Source organism: Talpa occidentalis, unplaced genomic scaffold (assembly GCF_014898055.3).
Source record: "Talpa occidentalis isolate TD23 unplaced genomic scaffold, MPIMG_talOcc4v2.1 talOcc4.3, whole genome shotgun sequence".
Lineage (NCBI taxonomy): Eukaryota > Metazoa > Chordata > Mammalia > Eulipotyphla > Talpidae > Talpa > Talpa occidentalis.
This window is the reverse complement of record NW_023603184.1, coordinates 150,759,337-150,778,748: the sequence shown is the minus strand read 5'-3', so window position 1 is coordinate 150,778,748 and position 19,412 is coordinate 150,759,337. Positions and strand designations below refer to the sequence as shown.

General features: G+C 65.3%; 1 protein-coding gene across 4 annotated transcripts in view; it reads right to left on the bottom strand.

Moving 5' to 3' along the window:
• Positions 1-9,137: 9,137 nt before the first annotated feature.
• Positions 9,138-19,412, bottom strand: part of TRAF3IP1 (TRAF3 interacting protein 1) — a 31,025-nt gene continuing 20,750 nt past the window's right edge. For 2 of the 4 annotated variants that reach the window (XM_037524283.2, XM_037524284.2), the window contains 2 exons: positions 10,315-10,538; positions 9,138-9,328 (listed from right to left, as the gene is read on the bottom strand). In XM_037524283.2, the coding sequence (XP_037380180.1) occupies positions 9,163-9,328; positions 10,315-10,538 (390 nt within the window). In that variant the 3' untranslated portion in view covers positions 9,138-9,162. The remainder of the gene's footprint in view (positions 9,329-10,314; positions 10,539-19,412) is intronic. The other 2 variants (XM_037524281.2, XM_037524282.2) reach the window with 1 other exon arrangement.

The following is a 19,412-nucleotide window of genomic DNA, read 5'->3' as shown; positions in this document are numbered from 1 at the left end:
TCTGGGCCCAGTTGGCACCCTGCAGCCCAGGGGGCCCGGGGAGGCACCTCCCATGCCACTGTCCAGACCTGATAACAGCAGGGCCGAGGCGGCCAGAGGGAGGGGCCGCCAGGCCCAGACACCCCCACCCGAGCAGGGCAGGGCACTGAGCTGTGCACGCTCAGGGCTGGAGAGATAAACCGGGCCACAGCCCTGGCTGTGGGACCCTGATAGCCCTCAACAGGGGAGGGCTTCCGGCTGGTGCTCCTGGTGCCCTCGGTGACATTAGCCACAGAAACACTAACCCTCGGTGTTAGGAGCCCGGCCCCCGGGTGGAGAAAGGGCCCGGAGGATGCATGTGAGTTGGGAAGATGAAGAGCTCCGAGGGTGGTTACCCAGAGATGCACCCAGCTGGACGCTTGGGAAGGGCTGACCTTCATGGTTACTAGTGTAGCTCAGCCGCTGAAGAAAACGGGAGGAGGGAGCCTGGCCTGCAGGGTCCAGAGGCGGTAGCTCCAGCTGTGGGCCGGGCAGAGCCCCCCCACCTTCGTGCCCAGCCCCAGGGCTGGGGGGCGTAGCTCTCTCCTCCCTCCCGCATTGCCCTTATCACTCATGTCCTGCACCTCCCCAGCTGGCCCCTGGGGTGGGGGACGGGGACTCAGAGGTGCGAAGGCCTGGCCCCAGGCCCCAGGGAGCAGTGACATTCAGCAGAGGTCACACTTCTTAGAGAATAACACTCCATGTCACAGCCACCCCAGTTCGCCCATTGAGAAGGTTCTAGAATACAGGACTTCCAGTTTTAAGACCCCACTACTGGGATCTCACCCCAGCGCCCTCCCTTACCACACAAGGAGAGGTCAGTGTTTCCGGCCTGCGGAGCCCCCCTCAGTCCAGCAGCCCCAGTCCATGGTGATCCTGGGGTCCACTCTCGGTCCCCGGCTGGGCATTCCTCCTACTACAGCTCCCACAACCCCCTTCTGGAACCCAGCACACACCAGGCCCCTTCCCTCCTTGCCCGCACTGCCCAGGAGGCCCCTCCAGCTCACCAGAGATGTCCCCAATCCACTCCCCACCAGGGACACCTGCCTCCCAGCTCCCCCCAACCGCCACCCACACCAGGTCACACTGATCTCTTCCCGCTTCACTTCCCACTGCAGGGAGCATCCTATCTCTGCCGCCAGACGTGGGGTTCCCCTAGGGCTCCCCCTTTCAGCAGAGTCCACAGGGCATTCCTCCAGCCTCTGCCTGGTCCAAGGTGCAGGGGGAGAAAGCTGGTGCTGCCCACAGACCCTGGTCCAGTGTGGAGGGGCAAAGAGTGGCCCCAGAAGATGTGCTGTGAATGGAACCTGCTTGGAAAAGGGTTTTGCAGATGGAATTGGGGCTCTCAGCCCCCTGGGTGTGGGCGGCTAAATCCAACACAGGGGTCTTTATGAGAAGGGGGGCAGGGGCTTGAGATGTAGACACATGGGACGCAGGTGCTGCCGGAGGCTGGAGAGGCTGAAAGGACCCGCCTCTGGAGCCCCAGGGGGAGCTTGCTGTGGTCTCTGCCTCGGGCTCTGTCCTCTGACCCTGCGGGATTCTTTCCTGTGGTGCCAAGTCTTCTGTCAGGAACAAACGCGGCCAGAGTCTGCCGCTGCGTCGGGGGTCGGGAGGAGGCTGCTGCAGGGTTGGGGGGCGACCGCTCACCACAGACAGAGGCCGAGGCCCCTCCTGGCCCAGGGGCTCCCGATAGAGCCTGACCTCCCCCATGTCAGCGGGGGCCAGCCCAGGTCTGGAGAGGAGCCGGCTGGCGGGTGCCATGCGGGGCGAAGAGGAAAGGGCCCGGGGAGGGGCAGAGGCCGGCGCCAGGCCCTGCGGGAGGGGCAGCCACTGCAGCCAGCCCAGGAAGCCCAGGCCACAGGCTCCACAGGCTCCACAGGCTCCACCGGCGCCTGGAATGAGGGAGGGTCCCCGCGAGAAGGGCCAAGGGAGGATGGGAAGGGGGTGAAAGACGACCACCCAGCCCGACGCCCTCCCCCCCAGGGCTCACAAGCACATCGCTTGGGTAACGGGTGTGTTTCCCCAAAATGAAGTTTTCTGATGTTGGAAAACAAGAGGAACGGACTATCTTCTCAGAGTGAGCCGCAGAAGCGCCAACAGGAGGGGGCGCACGCCGGCCCATGGCCCCAGCGGGTGGCACCGGGCGCACGGGCCGGGCCCAGGGCTCGGGCTGGCCAGGGGGGCTGTCCACGGCCTGGAGTAGCGGAGCCGCGTCGCGGTCAGCGGGCGTCGCTGCGGAGGGCGCGCGAAGCCCTCGCGTCTTTCCCTGGAGGCCCCTCGTGAGGGCGGCCCAGCCCAGCCCAGCCCAGCCCAGCCCAGCCCAGCCCAGCCCAGCCCAGCCCAGCCCAGCCCAGCGCACACGTGAGGGTTTAACTGCATCCTGCACGTTTGTTTTTCCAGAGAGAACTTTTTCTCGGGGAAATGCCCATGAAAGCGCCTCTGGCAGCCGCGTGGCTGGCGCTTCCTGCAGGTCTGTTGGGTTCCAGCCCCAGCTCTGAGCTCCGTGTGTGCAAGGGCCGGGCGGGGCGGCAGCCGCTCCCCGGAGCTGCGGGGCCGGGGCTCCTTAGGGAAGAGCTAAAGGATCGCTTCTAGAAAGAGGGGCCTTCGATGGAAGGTCCGAGATGCAGGAAGGGGAGGCGAGAGGCGCGTCCACGCGTGAGATGGTTTTGACCTGGGGGCGGTCTCGCAGCAAGACAGCATCCAGCGCCTGAGCCGCGGGGGGATAAACTGGAACACGCGCGGGGCCAGGTGGCGGGAGAGAGACGCTCAGCCTCGGACTCCGAGGCCCACGGGACCCGCGGGAGGGCGCCCCGGCCACCAGCGCGTGAGGCCCGCTCCCAGCTGCACAGGTCTGGGGAAATCGAAAGAGAAAAATGGGATAAAGCCTTTCGATTTCCAAAACAAGGCAAGAAATAATCAAGCGCGTAAGGATAAGAAACAAGAAGTGGGAAATAAGAGACCATTTGATAAGCTGGCGCAACGCACCGGACGGCGCCAACTCCCGGGCAAACAAGGCCTGGCCGCCCCCCCCCACCCCCCGCACCCGCTCACAAGAGACGGGCAGGCGCGGGGACTCGGGATATCAAAGCCCGTGTTCCCGGGAATCCTGGCCTCTCCCCTTCGCCAGGATGATCGGTTTTGAGGAGAAGGAAAGTCGTTTTGTTACAGGGCAGGGGAGGGGCACCCCAGAACCCCCAAAACCTGCCCATTCTAAATGGGTTCCGCCGTCTGCTGCATCCAGACAAGACATGCTCTCGTGTGTCAGACCTTCAGCGGGAAGGCGCGCGAGTGCAACCCGTGTGCATCGAAGACCGCATCGGTGGCGCCGAGGCCGTGGGGCCGCCCAGCCCCCCTCCTCCTTTGCGAGCGTTTCTCCTGAACAAGCGTGACGTGAGCGGCGAGGAGCAGCGGGGCGACAGGTCAGCCCGCGTGTGGGCGAGCGAGGGGACCCCGCGCCACCTCTCGGCACTCCCGGGGCGCCTGCCCGGCTCGGCCAAGGGCTGCACTGGTGTGGGGACACCCCAGAGACGCGGCAGGGGCATCCCCACCACACAGACAAGCAGAGCTCGCCTCGGGCTCAGGTCGAAGGAAAATGCCACGAAATCGCTGAGTTTTCCGCGTTTACACCGTTGCTCAGCACGCCGGGGCCTGATCCTCGGCGTTCAGCCGCGCCTGGGACAGGCGGCTCCAGTCCAGGGGTCTTTGGGGGGCGGCGGGGCAGCCGAGAGTGGACCGGAGGCGACCACGTCACCCGGGGGCACAGGCCGGGGCCAGAGGGCAGGCCGGCTGCTCCCGAGGCCACTCTGCGCCTGTAAGTCACAGCCAGGCGCTCACTGCAGCTCCCCGGGTGGCCGGCAGGGCGGCCCCAGTGGGCGTGCAGCTCCGTGGGGCGCGGGGCGGGCGGCAGGCCCAGTGCGGCAGTGGCCGCTGGAGCCCGTGGCCGAGGGGCTGAGGGCGCCGCAGAGCCGGGGCCCAAGCCCACTTCAGGCTCTGACTCCGCAGCCCTCCCCGCCCCCCCCCCAGCTCCCCGCCTCAGCCCTGTTGACGGGATTTCACTTGAAAGTTCTATATTTAAATGCGGCCCGTGTTTGTCTTGAAACTGCCCCAAAGACGCTTCCTTCTGCGCCGTGATCCCCGCGAGGGGAAAACCCGGCGGAGAATCGGGGGTCGGCTGAGCTCAGGGGGTGGCGGGAGGGGGCAGAGGGAGGTCAGCGCCGAGGGAGGCCCGCCCGGCCACACAGGCGGGGCCAGCCACGGGGCGCTCAGCCCGCACAGCCCCAGGCCCTGCCCCAAAGCTGCAGTTTCCGCCGCTTGCCCGGCAAGGCAGGTCTATTAATATGTGTATTAAAATATTTACTTTCACCTCAAGTTCATTTTTTTCCCTCTGATTATAAAATAAAATAAAATAAAACACTGTTTCCGCCCCGGGAAGTGCGAGAGGCCCTGGCCCTGACAGGTCGGCCCGGCGTGCCAGGCGGGGGAGGGCGGTGCGGCCCACGGCTGCTGTCCAGGACCCACTGGCCCACCCCTGGCTGCACCCTCACCGCCCCCACCACGAGAGCCCAGCGGCGTGCGCTTCTTAGCTCCGTGGGCAACAGGGAACGCAGGGGCGCCCGGGACGGGGCCAATAGCCACTCCTTGCTGCTCCCCCACCCGGGAGATGCGCCCAGGACCGGGCCCCGCTGAGCCGGTGGGAGCCGCTGCCGCAGCCTCGGACCTCGGTGGCTGAGACCACGGGGCCGCCTGCCCGGAAAGTGGAGGCACCTCCCAGCCAGCCTCACGCCAGGAGGCCCTGCCTCCGGCCCCTGAAGCCCCACAGGCAGCGGCAGGAGCTGCAGGTCCAGCCTGGGGAGCCAGCCCTGGAAGCGCTCGGGCAGCCGCGGCCAGCGCCAGGCACACGCCGGCAGCGGATAACTGGGTTGAAATGACCGTTTCCGAAACCCTGAAGGGTCTCAAGAGAGCTGCTCAGAGGTGAAGTAGGGAACTGTCAGGCGCGCTTTCCCCATCCCTGCCCCCGCCCCCCGAGCCCCCTGCCGGCTGCGGTGACAGCATCCCGCTTCCAGAAAGCTCTCCGAGCAGGAGACAGCGCCCGGGCGGAGGGCACATGGAGGGCCGGGCCCACAGGGCAGCCCCAGTGGGACCGAGGCCCCGGGGCCAGGGCAGGAGCCAGCGGCTCAGCCGAAGGTCGCTCACCTGGTCGGGGGACGAGTCTCCCTGTGCGAGGGGGTGGGCGGGCCGCTGGGTCGGGTGGGGTGCGTGGCAAGGTCTGGAGTAGCGGGGGCGGGTGTCCAGTGCCGCCCTCAACGGCAGGCCCAACACCTGGAGGCCGCCAGCCCCAGGGACAGCTCGGGCACCTCCGGGGGGGCCGCCCCCGCTCCGCCCACCAGAGCCTGCAGGTGGGGCCAGCGGCCACGTCCCTGCTCCAGTCCCTCCGCTTTTGGCAGAACAATCCTGCTCTTGAGCCTGGGGGCTTTCAAACGCCCTCTGAGAGCACGGAGCAGGACGCCCGCCTCCTCGGCCACCCCACACTGTCATCTTCTTACCTTTGCCAACTGAAAACACGCCCGGGTGACACGAGCCAGAGCGCTCGGCTCGCCAGTCACGGCCGCCGGCTGGGGCTCAGCGGCCCCACGCGCTCTGGGCGGCCGAGCAGCGGGCGCCGGGAGCTGGGCCGGGAGCTGGGCCGGGAGCTGGGCCGGGAGCTGGGCCGCTCGCCCCAAGTCAAAGCCAGTGCCCAGTCCCCGGCAGCCGAGGGCGGCCCCTCCGCTAGGCTCACCCAGGCCACGCTCCCCGGTCCGGGGTGACTCACGCGGCCCAGGCCGGACCGGTGCAGGCGCGGCTCGTGGGCACCCGCGGGCTCCCCACCCCGCCCCCCTCCCCGTCCAGCCCCGTCGCGAGGGCGAACAGCTGCGTCTCCCGCGGCCGTCCCGTGTGCTCAGCGGCTGTGTCTTCCGCGCCATCTGCGGCTTCCGGGCATCATCACCTTTTCTCAGGAAATAATTCCCCAGCCTGAAACGCGCCTCGCGCTTCCCCTGCTCTCTGCTAAGGGCTCAGCCGCAAACAGGGCCGCCCACAAGGATGTAAGCGCTGCGGAGGGCTCTGCGTTCATTTCCTTCCCGTGTTCTTGCATCGTAAAAATTCCCTCATCTTTTTGGACTCTCTTTCTCGACGTGATAGGACTTTATTTTTGCCACATGGATAACCACGGGCTCCGTTGATTTGGAGTGAAAAGCTTCCGCTTGGAAATCGCACGTTTGTCAGACTTGAACTCACGGCCCTGTCTCGGGCTGGGGTCTGTGCCGGGGGCCAGGCTGCCCCTTGGGCGGGGGTCCCTGCAGGTCAGGCTCCCCGGCGGGGCCGCCGACGGCTCAGAGCCACTCGCCACCAGTCCGCAGGCCCGAGTCTCTGCCTGGCCCTTCGCCTGAGGCCTGCGTGGGGCAACCCGAGAGCCCCCCTCAACTCCGGCTTTGTTCTCCAGGACAACACTGGCTCAGCACGGACGCCAGCGCTTCTGGCCTCGACTCTGAGGCGCTTTGACCCGCTGCTCTCCACTGGTGGGAAGGCAGGTGTGAGGACAGGGTGGGTCGCCTCTGCCTGAAGAACTGGGTGGGCGGGCCGCACCGAGGCTGCGCATTCACACGCCGCCGTCGCCCAGCTCCCGTGAGCCGGCGGTACAGCCTCCCGGCGGCCACGGCAGCCCCACCCTGGGCAACTGAGGTGCAGGGCTGCAGAGGGGCATCGGGCACACGGCCCCCGGCCCCCAGCTCTTCCGGGCCACGTGGCCTGCTCCCCATTTCTCCTCTCTCTGCCATGGGGCTTAAGGGAAAGGAATGTGTGCCGTCACCAGACGGGCCCCACAGGGACCATGCTCCCTGCAGAGCGGGGCTTGGCCGGGGTGGAGAGGCCAGGGCTGTGCCTCCCCAGCCTCCTTCCAGCCCCCCCTTCTCTGTTCCTCCTCCCAGTAGGGGTGAGAGCAGGCTCGGGGTGGGGCCCCAGGGCCCACTGTCTTCCCTGGTACGAAAGTGCGGGCGAGGGCGCCCCAGAGGCCCCAGGGGCGGGCTGCAGGACAGGTGCCTGGGCACAGGGCCCTCGGCGCTGCTGCGGAGGCCCACGCCGGCTTCCGTCCACGGCTGACTGAAGACCTGGTTAGTGTGGAGACGGCAATGAGGGGCCCTCAGGGGCCGGTCCTGGCTTCATCTGCCCAGGGCCTTCCTTGTCCCGTTTGGTGACAGCCTGGGACATGTCAGAGAGTCTCCCAGGTACCGCTTAGGACTCTCTGCCCAGGAAAAAAGCCGCACGAATCGGAACCTTTTCCTGGGCTGGGAGCCAAGGCCCCAGGACAACGGGGGGCCCAGGGCCCTGGAGAGCAGGTGCCAGGGGCCCAGGGGCTCGGCAGGCCTGGGACAGAGGGAGCGAGCCTGGAGGCTGCCCTCTCCTCCCAGCTGCCCTCTCCGAAGACCCCAGACGTGTGACCTGGGAACAGGCCAGCCCAGCGAGGGGTGCACATCCCTGCGGTGAGAGGGAGCCGGGGCACGTCAGCCTCAGGGCCCTGCGGGGGTGTGGGCTGGTGAGGGAGGGGCCGGGCCAGGGCAGAGCTGAAGACGGGGTGCGTTCAGTGCCGCGGCCCCCCCACGCCCACTGCCAGGGGCACACCCACTCGGGAGGGAAGTAGGGACCTGCCGCAGGGCGTGGGAGGAGAGCAGGGGCCCCCAGAAGCCCCACCGGCCCCGGGACGGCACGGCGGCCCCGGCCGGGAAGTGAGTTACTGGGACAACTTGAACCCAGTGACCAGGAACGGCGCCTCTCGGGGCGGGCGCACGCTGGGGAGCGGCTGGCTGAAGGGAGGCCAGGGGTGAGCGCCGACTTCTTAAGACAAACTTTTAAACCAAAGTAGAGGAAAACATTTAATAATCCCATTTGTGTATTTTCTCAAAGTAATAAATAACATCAGGATTAAGGAGTCACTGATAACACGCGGTAATCACCCGACTGAGCTTGAATCTGGTGAGCGCTTACCCCGTCTCATAAAACCTCGACTTACGGGGGGTCACAACGTGGATGCAGACATATATGCCTCCAACTTTTTCCACAAAGAAACAAAATGCACAATTTGAAAATAAAAGAATCCAACCGCAATGTTTCAGGTGTGAGCTCAAGTGCACCACCCGTCCGCTTATAGAAAAAATAGGTGATTCTTTTTTAATGATTTATGCATATAAAAGAAAAATAAATTTTATGATACAACTGGACAGACTGCTCCACACAAAATCTCACCGGCACACAATGGACGCGATTTCACGAGCACAGAAAGTCTGGTCTATGGACGAGCGCACAAAAGGCCGACACCTTACTCGGAGCCAGCAGGCCATTCGGGACTCGGGGTGGTGGTGCTGGACGGGCTGGCAAAGGGGACGGGGTGCCCCCAGGCTGGAGGAGGGAGCCCCGGGAGCCCCCAGCACGGTGGGCAGAGAGCGGTCCCCCTCCCCCCGCGGGCCCCTGAACAGTCTCCCCTTAACCCCACTCACCTTAGCAGTCAGAACGACCCTAGCAAAGATTTGATTTTGGAAATCTCACTCAAAGTAACCTCAACGTGCCGTTTGTGCTGATGCTCAAAGTGCCGGCGACCCAGGCGCAGCCCAGGCCCGGGGCCCCAGCAGTGAGCCCCCCACGCTCGAGGCACGAGCATTCGCGGGGTGACGTGTCAGTGAGCAACCGAAACAAACCGCGTTTAACACAAAACTTAACTTTTTCCTCCAAAATAAAAAAGCAACATCAAAAGGATCCGCATCGGTGCCGCCCCCCCACCCCCGCAGGGCCCCCCGCGAGGGTCGGGGCGCAGCTCTGCAGGGCCCGGCTGGCCAGAGCAGGCCAAGGCCCCAGGGCGGCTGGCCAGGCCCCCCTCCAGGTCTGCGGAGTGACCCCGCCTCCTGCACGGGGCCCCTCAGCGGCAGGGCCGCCTCCATGGGGGGCGCAGGGACCCCAGCGGGCTCTGGGCGCTCAGGAGGGAGGGCCGCGGGCACGGGGAGAAAGCCTCACACAGGTGTGGCGAGAGCCGTTTATAGCCCGGGAGCCGTTCACAGCCTGCTGGGGGGTGCGGGGGCAGAGGGGGTGGGCGGCCCCCCCCGCCCTGTCTCCAGGCGCCCCTCACCGCCGGGCGCTCAGGCCCACGCCGCACACCATCCTGCGGATCTTGTCCTCGTTGCGCAGGACGCTGGCCTTGACCGCGCAGATCTTGTCCTGCTGCTCGCGGATGAGCTGCTCCAGCTCGGCCAGCTCCGCCCTCAGCGGCTCCACCGCGCCGTCCGTGATGCTGCGGGAAGCGCCGGGTCAGCAGCCGGGGGTGTCCAGGGCCGACGCCTCCACCAGAGCCCGCCCGCACCCCGAGTCAGGGGGTTGAGCACCGCGCTACGAAGCTGTCCGCAGCTCCCGCAGCAAGAGTTCCATCCCCGGCCCCGGCCTGCCAGGGAGCGACCCACAGGGCGCAGCAGACCCCTCCTGTCTCCCCGCTGCTCCCCTCAGCAGTGGATTTCGGTCAGTCTGCCTGTTCTGCTCCCCGCTCTGTCTCTGGGGAGTCCTCTCACCCCCACACTTCTGGCCTGCACCCCAGTTCATGTGTGCATAAATAAATAAATCTTTTTTTTTTTTTTTTAATAGAGGCATGTTTTTCTTTCTTTCTTTCTTTATTTGTTTGTTTTGTTTGTTTATACAAGCACTGGGTACAGTCAGAAGCGCGGGAGGGTGAGAGAATTCACCAGAGCCAGAGTGGGGAGCAGAGCAGGCAGAAGGACCGAAGGACACTGCTGAGGGGAGCAGCGGGCGGCAGGGGAGGTCTGCGCGCCATGTGGGACCCTCCTCCGGTGGCCGGGGAGCAGCCGGGGATCGAACTGGTGCCGCAGAGGCCGTGGGCAGCTTTGCAACCCAGAGCTCAACCGCTGCGCCACCTGGGAGGCCCAATCTTTTTTTTTTTTTTTTTTTTTTAAAGGCCCCTGTGGAACTCCCTCGATTTTTAAAGTTTAAACCTGGGCCTGAGTGTCACAGCTGCAAGAAATGCACCTGGTCCCAAGGGGTCCGTGCCCTTGGTGGGGGAGGAAGGAGAGAGGGGCTGGGAGAAGTGGGGGCTCCCCCAACCTGCACGCCTTCTGCAGGATGACCCTGCCCCCTCCCCCTGACCTGTGCCCCCACCCCCAACCTCTGCCCCCGACCTCTGCCCCCACTGCAGGGCCCGGCCCCCACCTCTGCTCCTGCCACAGGGCCTGCTCCCCCACCTCTGCCCCCACTGCAGGGCCGGCCGCCCACCTCTGCTCCTGCCGCAGGGCCTCCGCATGCTGCCTGTTCTCGCCGTGCCACAGCTGCAGCTCGTTCTGCATGGCGTCCACGTCCTCCTGGATGTAGTCCATGATCTTGCCCAGGGGCAGCGCACTCTTGCACAGGGTCTGGATGGATGTGCGCAGCTTCTCGATCTCCTTGGCAACGATGTCCTTCTCCTTCTTCCACGCCGACTCGAAGACGGGAAGCTTCTCCTGCAGCAGGTGGAGACGTGAGGAGAGACGCAGCCTCGTGCGTCAGGAGGGACGGGCTGGGAACCCAGCCTAGGGTCTGCCGGCTTGGCCCCCCGGTCCCCCGCGAGGCCAGGGCTGGCACCTGGAGGCACACCTCTACACAGCAAGGTCTTACTTCCCAACTGGCCGGACCCAACCAACTCCCCGTTGGGAGTTGGGAGCGGGGGACAGCGAGGCTCCGCCCCCGTGGACTGGTGAAGGGGACCGACCCCTCAGCGGGCAGGGTGCTGGGGCACAGCAGGCCCACCGAGGGAGGGGCTCCGGCGGAGGGCGGGCACGGGGTCCAGGCCCGGGGTCGGGCAGGTGGGTCTGGAGGTGGCAGGGGGAGCCCTGGTGTGGGTGGCGGGGAGCAGAACAGACCCACAGACCTGGTGCGGGACAGAAGGCCAGAAAGAGGCCCCCACAGATACACCAACAAGAGGCCAGAGAAAGGACTCCCGGGGCCCACGCGCAGCTCCCACAGGAACCAGCTCAGGATGGCGGGGACCTCAATACAGAGCATAACACTTCAGAAAAACCTGGAGGAAAGCTTGGGGCCGGGCCAGCGAGGAGCTGTACTTGAAACCCAAGCGCCGTCCGCTAAGGGGAAGCAGAGGGGAGCCCGCCTGGGCTCACACAGCCTGCGCGGCCCAAGTCCCCAGGGGCTCCCGGGGGGCAGGAGGGAGGAAGCCGCGGCTGCGACAAGGCTCCGGAGACAAAGCACCACGGGCAGGAGTGTGGGGGAGCGGGCGGGCGAGGGGCCCGGGGGCATGGCGCGTCCTGCACCCCGATGGGTTCCCGGGCACCCGCCTGGCAAGCTGTGAGCAGGGGAAAGCCAGTCGAGACCTCAAGGGCGTCTGTCACCCTCCCTGCCGTGGCGCTGCGGCTGCCTCCAGGGGACGCTGAGGCCCTACGCCGAGTGCGCCCCGGGGTGCCCGCAGCCCGGCAAGCTTCCCGGGAAGTGTGGCCAGCTCCCACCCGCTCGGCCGGGAAGTCCTTCCAAGCCCACCAGGGTGCCCAGCGAGGGCCCCTGCCAGGAGAGGACGCGTGCAAGGGCCTGGCCCAGCTCCCCTGCCCAGGCCGCCTGCCCGCCCCACCCCACGCGAGGTCCTCCCGGCACGCCCCACCCTCTCACCTGAACAACCCCATCCCCTTATCGTAAACCGCCGGCCCGGTGTTGTATCAGGTGCCCGTGGAAGACACGGCCACATGAGCCCACCTGGGCACCCGCTGCCCACCCTCGCCACGTGCCCAGGCACACGGGCACCCGCCTGCCCTGCCTGGCCATGGCCTCGGCTCTTCTGGAGGAAGCCGCCCGGCAGTGTCCAGCGTTCGGCTGCTCTCACAGGCACGCGCACCTTAGAGGACGTGAGGTTCCCAGGGAACCGTCGCTCGAGGGACTCGACCACCTGCTCTTGTGCAGACGAGAGCACGGCGCTGGCCGTATCTCCAGAGTCACGAGGCCTTACTGAGGTCAAACAAAGGCTGCTTACCTAACGGACTCATTTCTTTACACGTCCACACGCTGCTGCAGAAGGAAGCGTGACTTCTGAACAGCACCTCAGTCCCGGGCCCCCAGCACTGTGAGAGCGGGGGGCGGGGTCAGGGGCGGGAGGCGCCCTCCTGAGCAGGGCTGCCTGCAGGACGCAGCCACCGCCGGGCTGGCGCTGGGAGGGCTGGCGGCTGAGAGGCGCCTTCCCCCACGCCCAGCCGCATTGGCACCCCAACCACGGTGGAAAGCAGAGGCTGGCGGGACAAAGGCCGGTCTGGGGGTCCTGTCCACCCAGAAGTGCCTGCCCCAAACAACTTCACAAGCCTGCACCGACACCCACGCCAGGCCAGGTGGCCCTGGGTGGTGCCAACCCAGCCCTGGAAAGCAGGCGCTTGTGCCGGGTTTCTCAGCCTCAATCAAGCCTGGGCTCGCACGGCCTCACGGCCGCAGCAAGCACCCTGCACAGAGGGAGGCAGCCCCGCGCCTTTGGGGAGCTGGACTGTCAGCCAGTGTCACACTGCCGCCGGCCTGCGACCGTGGGGGACAGGCTTCTGGAGAGGAGCCACCGGGTGCCCCGCACACCAGCCCCCGCGAAGGGCGGGCCTCTGGGTGCCCCGAGGGAAGCAGAGCGAGGGCGCTGAGCACCAGACCCAGGGTCCCTGCAGCCAGAGCCAAAGGCCGGTGTGCGGAACACAGACGGCGACCTCAGGCGCCTCCTGCACACGGGGGTGGACACGCTTGGGAGTCGCTCACACAGAGACCTGACCGCATGGACATGGACGGGCTGTGGGGCAGGACTCAAGTGCTGGGCTGGAGGGCCCTCCGCTCCCTCGGGCGGCCCTGCAACGCCCCACGGGCGTTTCTGAAAGGCTCTGCCGCTCGTGTCCTCTCCCAGGTGAACGTGAGACCCCCCGCACCCCTCCAAACACCGCTGGGCACCTACAGGAATCGGGGCACGTTCATGGATTACCCGGAGGGACAGGCCCTCTCCGCGCCCCGTCCGTCTCAGCCGCGCCCTCTCCCCAGCCCAGCGAGGCCGGCTCCCAGCACAGCTGCGGCGGCTGTCCCCAGGCCCCGCGCTGTTGTTTCCAGTCTTGGACGGGAACTCTACACACATTGTTTCCAACTGGTTCTGCGGACTCAGAGGGAAATGCCAACTTTTATATATTTATTTTGTCACCAGTCATCTTATAAATTTTTTGTAGAATTTTTTCCTGGAAAAGATTCTATTTCACTATTAATTATATAATAAACACATGTTTTAGAAAAAAGATTAGCAATTCCTGACCATGAACTTTTGTTTTTCTATTTCTTTACCATTATTTACATCTCTAAGGTCCAGAGTAGCTACAGATCCTTAGGATTCTGTAGTTCTTTTATTTTTTTTAAAGATTATCTATTTATGCATGCAAGAACTGGGGTGCAGGCCAGAGATGTGGGGGGTGACAGGATTCACCAGAGACAGAGTGGGGAGCAGAACAGGCAGATCCACTGAATCCACTGATGAGGGGAGCAGCGGGCGAGTCAGGAGAGGCTGCGACTAGCTTCACAGGTTGCGTCCCGACCCCCCGCACCCCCAGGGAGGCCCCTGGAATTCTTTTCAAGACACTCAGATTCCGGCCAGAATGGACGAACGGGACCAAAGCAGGGCGCCTCGGGGGCAGGGGCAAGCGGCCGCGGCCGAGGCAGAGGCGCGTGGCCCGAGAGCCCCAGAGCAGCCGGGGCAGCCCGCGGCACCGGCTCGCTGTCAGGGATGGTCTCCTGACCAGCACAGGCCACGCGCTGCCCCTGGGGCAGGGAGGCAGGGGACCCTGCGGGCAGCCAACTCGCTGGAACCGGGGAATACGCAGACCAACCCCAGGGACAGCAGGGCCACTGGGGAGACCCAGGCGTCCAGCACAGCACCGGGGAGAAAAAACGCACGTGGGCCGCAGCAGGTAAGAGGCTGGTGTGACTTGGCCAAGCCCAGGGTGGTCACGAGAGGCAGTCTCCACGGGGTGTGGGGGGGCGAGCAAACACCCAGCTTCCTACGAGCACTGACCGAGGCAGGGGGCAGGAGGTGCGGGGCAGACGGCCCTAGAGGGCATCTGGGCCACTCAGACCCCCTCAGCCCGAGCGCACTGCAGCAAGAGACCCACCTGGTGCCTCTGAACGAGCCCAGCCCATGGCTGGCCACAGGCCCTCAGCACCCTGGGGCTCACCCACGAGCCTCCCAGCCTGGGGCTGGCCCCGGGTGCTCACGAAGGCTGCGGCTGCGGGGAGAGCGCTCTGGGCGGCAGCCAGTGAGCACGCGCAGGTGGGAGGACACACCTGGCCCTCACCGACACCCCAAAAGGAGGGTGTCAAAGGAGGCAGCACAGGGTCGAGGCGCTCGCCCGCTCAGAAACGCTGGTGCCCAGCGCAGGACGTGGGGGTGGGGTTCAGGGAAGCCCAGATGCCCCAGAGCCCCAGCACAGGGGCAGGTTTCCCGCCCAAGGTCAGTGGAGACCAGAGGACGAGAGATCGGAGGAGACCGTCGCCTCCAGCCCTGGCCGTAGACACGGAGGCCGGGGCCGCCCGGGGAAGGGGTCCGCGCAGCTGTTCAAGGAAGCTCCAAGAGCCACAGAAAACACAGAGAAGCAACTCGGCAAATCAGGAAAATAATATCCACAAAGCCCCAGAAGGTGAGCAGAGACGCAGATCACGGGGAGGAGGTCCAGGCGCCCGGAGGCCCGGAGGCCAGGGAGGGAGCCAGCGACCACGCGGTGGAGACAGGCCCGTGACCGTGACCGTGCGCGGCCTGAGGAGAAGGGGCCACAGAACGGAGAGAGGAAAGAGCGCCTGGGGTGTCCCTGAGTTACGGGTCCCAGGGGGAGGAGCGGGCGAAGGGGCAGGAAGCCTAGTCCAGAAAAGCTACGAGGAACCTCCCAGTGCGGGAGAGGCCTGCAGGCCCGCGGCCGCGACGCTCGCGCTCACCACCAGACGCAGCGCGAAGAAGAGGCCTCCCCAGGACACGCGAGCCGAGCCACCGGCCCACAGACAAAGGAGACTCTCCAGACCGCAGGAGGAGGGCAAGGTGCCGCCCCTGGGCCCGCAGGACGCGGCTCCCTCCGGAGAAACCCGGGGCGGGGGTCGCTCAAGGCAAAAACCGCCAACCAGGAATTCCCTGTCTGGCAAAGCTGTGTGCCAGAAATGAGGGCCGATGACGAACATTCAGCCCGGGGGCGTCTGTGCCACCGGAAGGCGCACGCGTCCCACACACGCGGGGTACACGCAGGGTACACACGGGCCGGGGCCAGGCCGGGGAGGGGGCTGCTCAGTCGGCCCACGGGGCCCACAGGGGGTGACACCCGTGGGAGAAGCCGCAGCCCTGGGGCCGGAAAACTGCTCCCTCCTCGGGGTGTTCTCACGAACCCGTGATTCCCTGCCTTAGAATCACCCAGGTCCTGCGGGGAGAGCGGCTCCCTCCCCGGCCTCCTCCACAACCACCACGTCCTAGGACACGGACGACCAGCCTGGCCGGGCCTGGCCTGGCCTCGGAGCTGGCCGGGGCGTCGCGGCGAAACGGCGCCACCTAGCAGCGGCCAGAGAGACCAGGGCGAGAAAGCCCTGCCTTTTGGGGACCCTGTTTACACCCCCCCAGAGCCGCCTGTCTGTCGTGGTGAAGATGGTCTGGAGCCGGTCCTGGCGAATGCGCGTGCACCCCGCAGCCGATGCGCCTGTGCCCTTCCCTCGGGTAGGAAGTCAAAGGCCTTGACGGCCGTGGGGACCCAGGGGAGGAGGGGGTGGGGGGGTGGGGGGGGCCCGTGGGCAGCCCCGGCAGGAGAGCCCAGCACGTGGGACGGGTCTTGCCTGCTGCTGGCCTGGCGACGCCGCTTAAGAGGGTTACAAAGAAGCATTTTTAAAGCATGAGAAACACGCCATAAAACTGCTTTTCTGGTTGTTTTCAAAAACTTCTTCATAAATCTGAAGGAAAAAATGCTGGCGCGAGCCAATGTCTTACTATTAACAGTTTATATTTCCTCTCGAGGAGCGCCCGGCACGCCAGGGTAATGAGGAAAGTGCTCGCAGCGACCTGACGCGCATTTAGCCTACGGCTTCGCGCTCAAGTCTGTCAGCACAGAGGAATGGCTTCTCTCCCCGCGGCACTCCAAAGCCAGGGAGAGACGCCGGGTCACGAGCATCTGCTTCCTCCGCGCCCACGGGACCGTCCCGCCTGGAGAGAAGCAGCACCCAGGGGAGGGCACCGGCTCTCTGGGGCCGCGGGACGGCTGCCCGGGCACGAGCACGGGGCCGGCCGGACATGGCGGTGGCCTCGGGGCGGGCACCCGCCTTGCTGCTCCCTGGGAACCCAACGGGGCGCCGAGCCAGAGCCTGACACAGGAGCGGGCGTGCCTCGCAGACGCTGAGACGGTCCCGGCCGCCGACCCCACTGTCCAGAGTCCTCAGGGCAGAGCAGCCACGGCAGGCGGGCCACCCTCCCGACCAGGAGCGATTTAAAAACCCTCATGTTTGAAAGCAAAAAAGCAGAGTCCCGAAGAGCCCACTTGTTAAAAAACAGCAAAGTAGCTCCCCATGAAACTCAAGGACTTTAATATTTAATATTAACTTAATATTCTAGGAACTTAAAATTAAAAAATGAAGCATGCTCAGGGGAGCGTGGAGCCTGAAATGCAATTATGCTGAGAAGGACAAAGGCTGAAAATAAAAGGGCTAAGGAAGAGGCTGGCAAAGTAAAGGCTGAGGGCCGCCCCGGTGGCGCTGCGGGTTGAGCACGGCACTGTGGAGCTGTCCGCAGCCTCCGCAGCGCGGGTTCCATCCCCGGCCGGCCAGGGAGCTGCCCACGGGGCGCAGCAGACCCCTCCTGCCTCCCCGCTGCGCCCCTCAGCGGTGTATCTCAGTCCATCTGCCTGTTCTGTTCCCCACTCTGTTTCTGGGGAGTTCTCTCACCGCCCCCCGCCCCGCACCTCTGGCCTGAACCCCAGTTCTTGTAGCATAAATAAATAAAAATACATCTTTAAAAAAAAGTAAATTCTAAACAAAATTCAGAAGAGAAGGAAGCGTAGAAGCCAACGGCATGCAAACAAGTCAACGCCCCTCACTAGGGGGCGAGTCTCGGCAGCTTTCTCGGGTTCTCATCAAGGACCCGAGACCAGCTCCAGCAGGACCGGCGGAGCAGACCCAGGGCTGGCCTCGAGCAGGGTGGGCTGCGTGGCCCCGGCCAGGCTCCCCGAGGGCTCCCTGCGGCCTTCCCCAGCGGGGGCCACCTCACGCGCCGGGGTGGGGTGTCGGCGCCCTGCCCCCACTATGTTTTCCATCATAAAAGCATACTTGAAACACCTCCGAAAATGAGCATGAAATGATGTTACCGACACACAGGGCGGAAGAGGCAGTTGGTGGCCGTCCCTGCGCCGGCCTGCAGCCCCCCAGGCCTCGCTCCACCCGGCAGCCCCACCCCGCAGGCAGGCACCACCTTCCTCCGGGCGCGCTGGGGCCGTTCTGCGCCGCGGAGCCCCCGCCAACTCGGCAGGGGTGCCTGGAGCACAGGGGGCCCCGCCGGCCCCGGGACCAAGGCAGGGCACAGCCTCCTCCCCTTCCCTCCTGCCAGCGGGACCGGCACACAGGCGGGCGCTGAGACGCCACCGCGGCCCACGCGTGCAGGCACGGCCGCGCCAGCCCGGCTCCCAGGCCACGGCGCCGGCCCCTCCTCCAAGCCACTGTCGGTTTCGGCCTCCCTCCCTCACGCTGGCCCTAGCCGCCGCTGACGCCAACACCCGCGAGAAAACAGCAGCACAGAGCCCAGCACCTGCGGGAAGCGACCGTGAGACAGACTCAGGGCCTGGGCCGGCCCGGCTGGCCGCGGGCTCCGCACATAGACAGGCCCCGTGGAGGGGGCTGCGAAGACCCTGGAGTCACCTCAGGCCGGCGACCTCGAGGTGAGCATGGGTGGAGGCTGTGGGGCTGCAGGCCGGGCACTGGTGCCCAGCCCGGCCGCCTCCACCATGTGGACGAGGTGCAACAGAGACCCAGGGGCCCGAACCCGCAGGAAACGGCAGCGACCACCTACGCACCGCCCGGTGGCCAGAGGAACAAAGCCGGACTCCAGGGCCGCGAGCACCCAGGCAGGGAGGGTCTCCGCGGCGGCCGAGGGTAGCAGCCAGATACCCTGCGAGCTCAGAGGGCGCCGAGACATCCACCACTCCTGGCTGATCTCGGCCCTTTTATTTTAAAAAACGTAACTCGGGCCCCCCCGGTGGCGCAGCGGTTGAGCGCTGGGTTGCGAAGCTGCCCGCAGCCTCTGCAGCGCCGGTTTGATCCCCGGCTGCTCCCCGGCCACCGGAGGAGGGTCCCACATGGCGCGCAGACCTCTCCTGCCGCCCGCTGCTCCCCTCAGCAGTGTACTTTGGTCCTTCTGCCTGCTCTGCTCCCCGCTCTGGCTCTGGTGAATTCTCTCACCCTCCCGCGCTTCTGACTGTACCCAGTGCATGTATAAATAAATAAATAAATAAATAAATAAATAAATAAATCTTTAAAAAAAAAAAAAAAAGTGGGGCTAACATTTAAAAAAAAAAAAAAAAAACGTAACTCGGACCAGCGATTTGAGCCTGGCGTGTAATCAACAAGCCAAGGAAAGGGGCAGCTGAGACGCGCGCCAGGGGTGCACCCTGCCTCGCTCTCGACCCGTGCCTTCCTTTCATCCTTCACACTCTTTATTGTGGTAAAGAAAACGCTTAACGGGGACCTCCCTGGTGGCGCAGGGGGTTAAGCACCACACTATGAAGCTGTCCGCAGCCTCCGCAGCAGGAGTTCGATCCCCAGGGAGCAACCCACATGGCGAGCAGACCTCTCCTGTCTCCCCGCTGCTCCCCTCAGCAGTGGACTTTGGTCAATCTGCCTGTTCTGCTCCCCGCTCTGTCTCTGGTGAATCCTCTCACCCCCCGCAGCTCTGGCCTGCACCCCAGCTCTTGCATGCATGCATAAATAAATCTTTCGGGGGGGGGGGGAAAACCTGAAAACACAACACGACATCTGCCCGCCCGGCAGTTTTTAACCCTTAGAAACGTCGCTCATCCGTCACTGACTCACAATACCGCACTCTTGGGGCGCCTCGGGCCCCCTCCGTGTAGACTTCACTTCACCCCCCCCCCAAGTCTATGCCCTCCAGGGCAGGGCTGAGGCCCCCGCCTCCCCCCAGGCCCCCAAGCACTCACACTGAATGTTTGGACCCTCACACCACATTCTCTCCTTTTATCTGCTGAAGTCAAAAGGCCCCTCCCCTGCCAGGTGCTCGGAGGCGGCTCTGGGGACTCAGGCTCCAGCCTGGCGGGAACAGTGGCCGGGTCTGGGCGGCAGGAGCGTGGGGACCCCAGGACCACGCTCAGGCA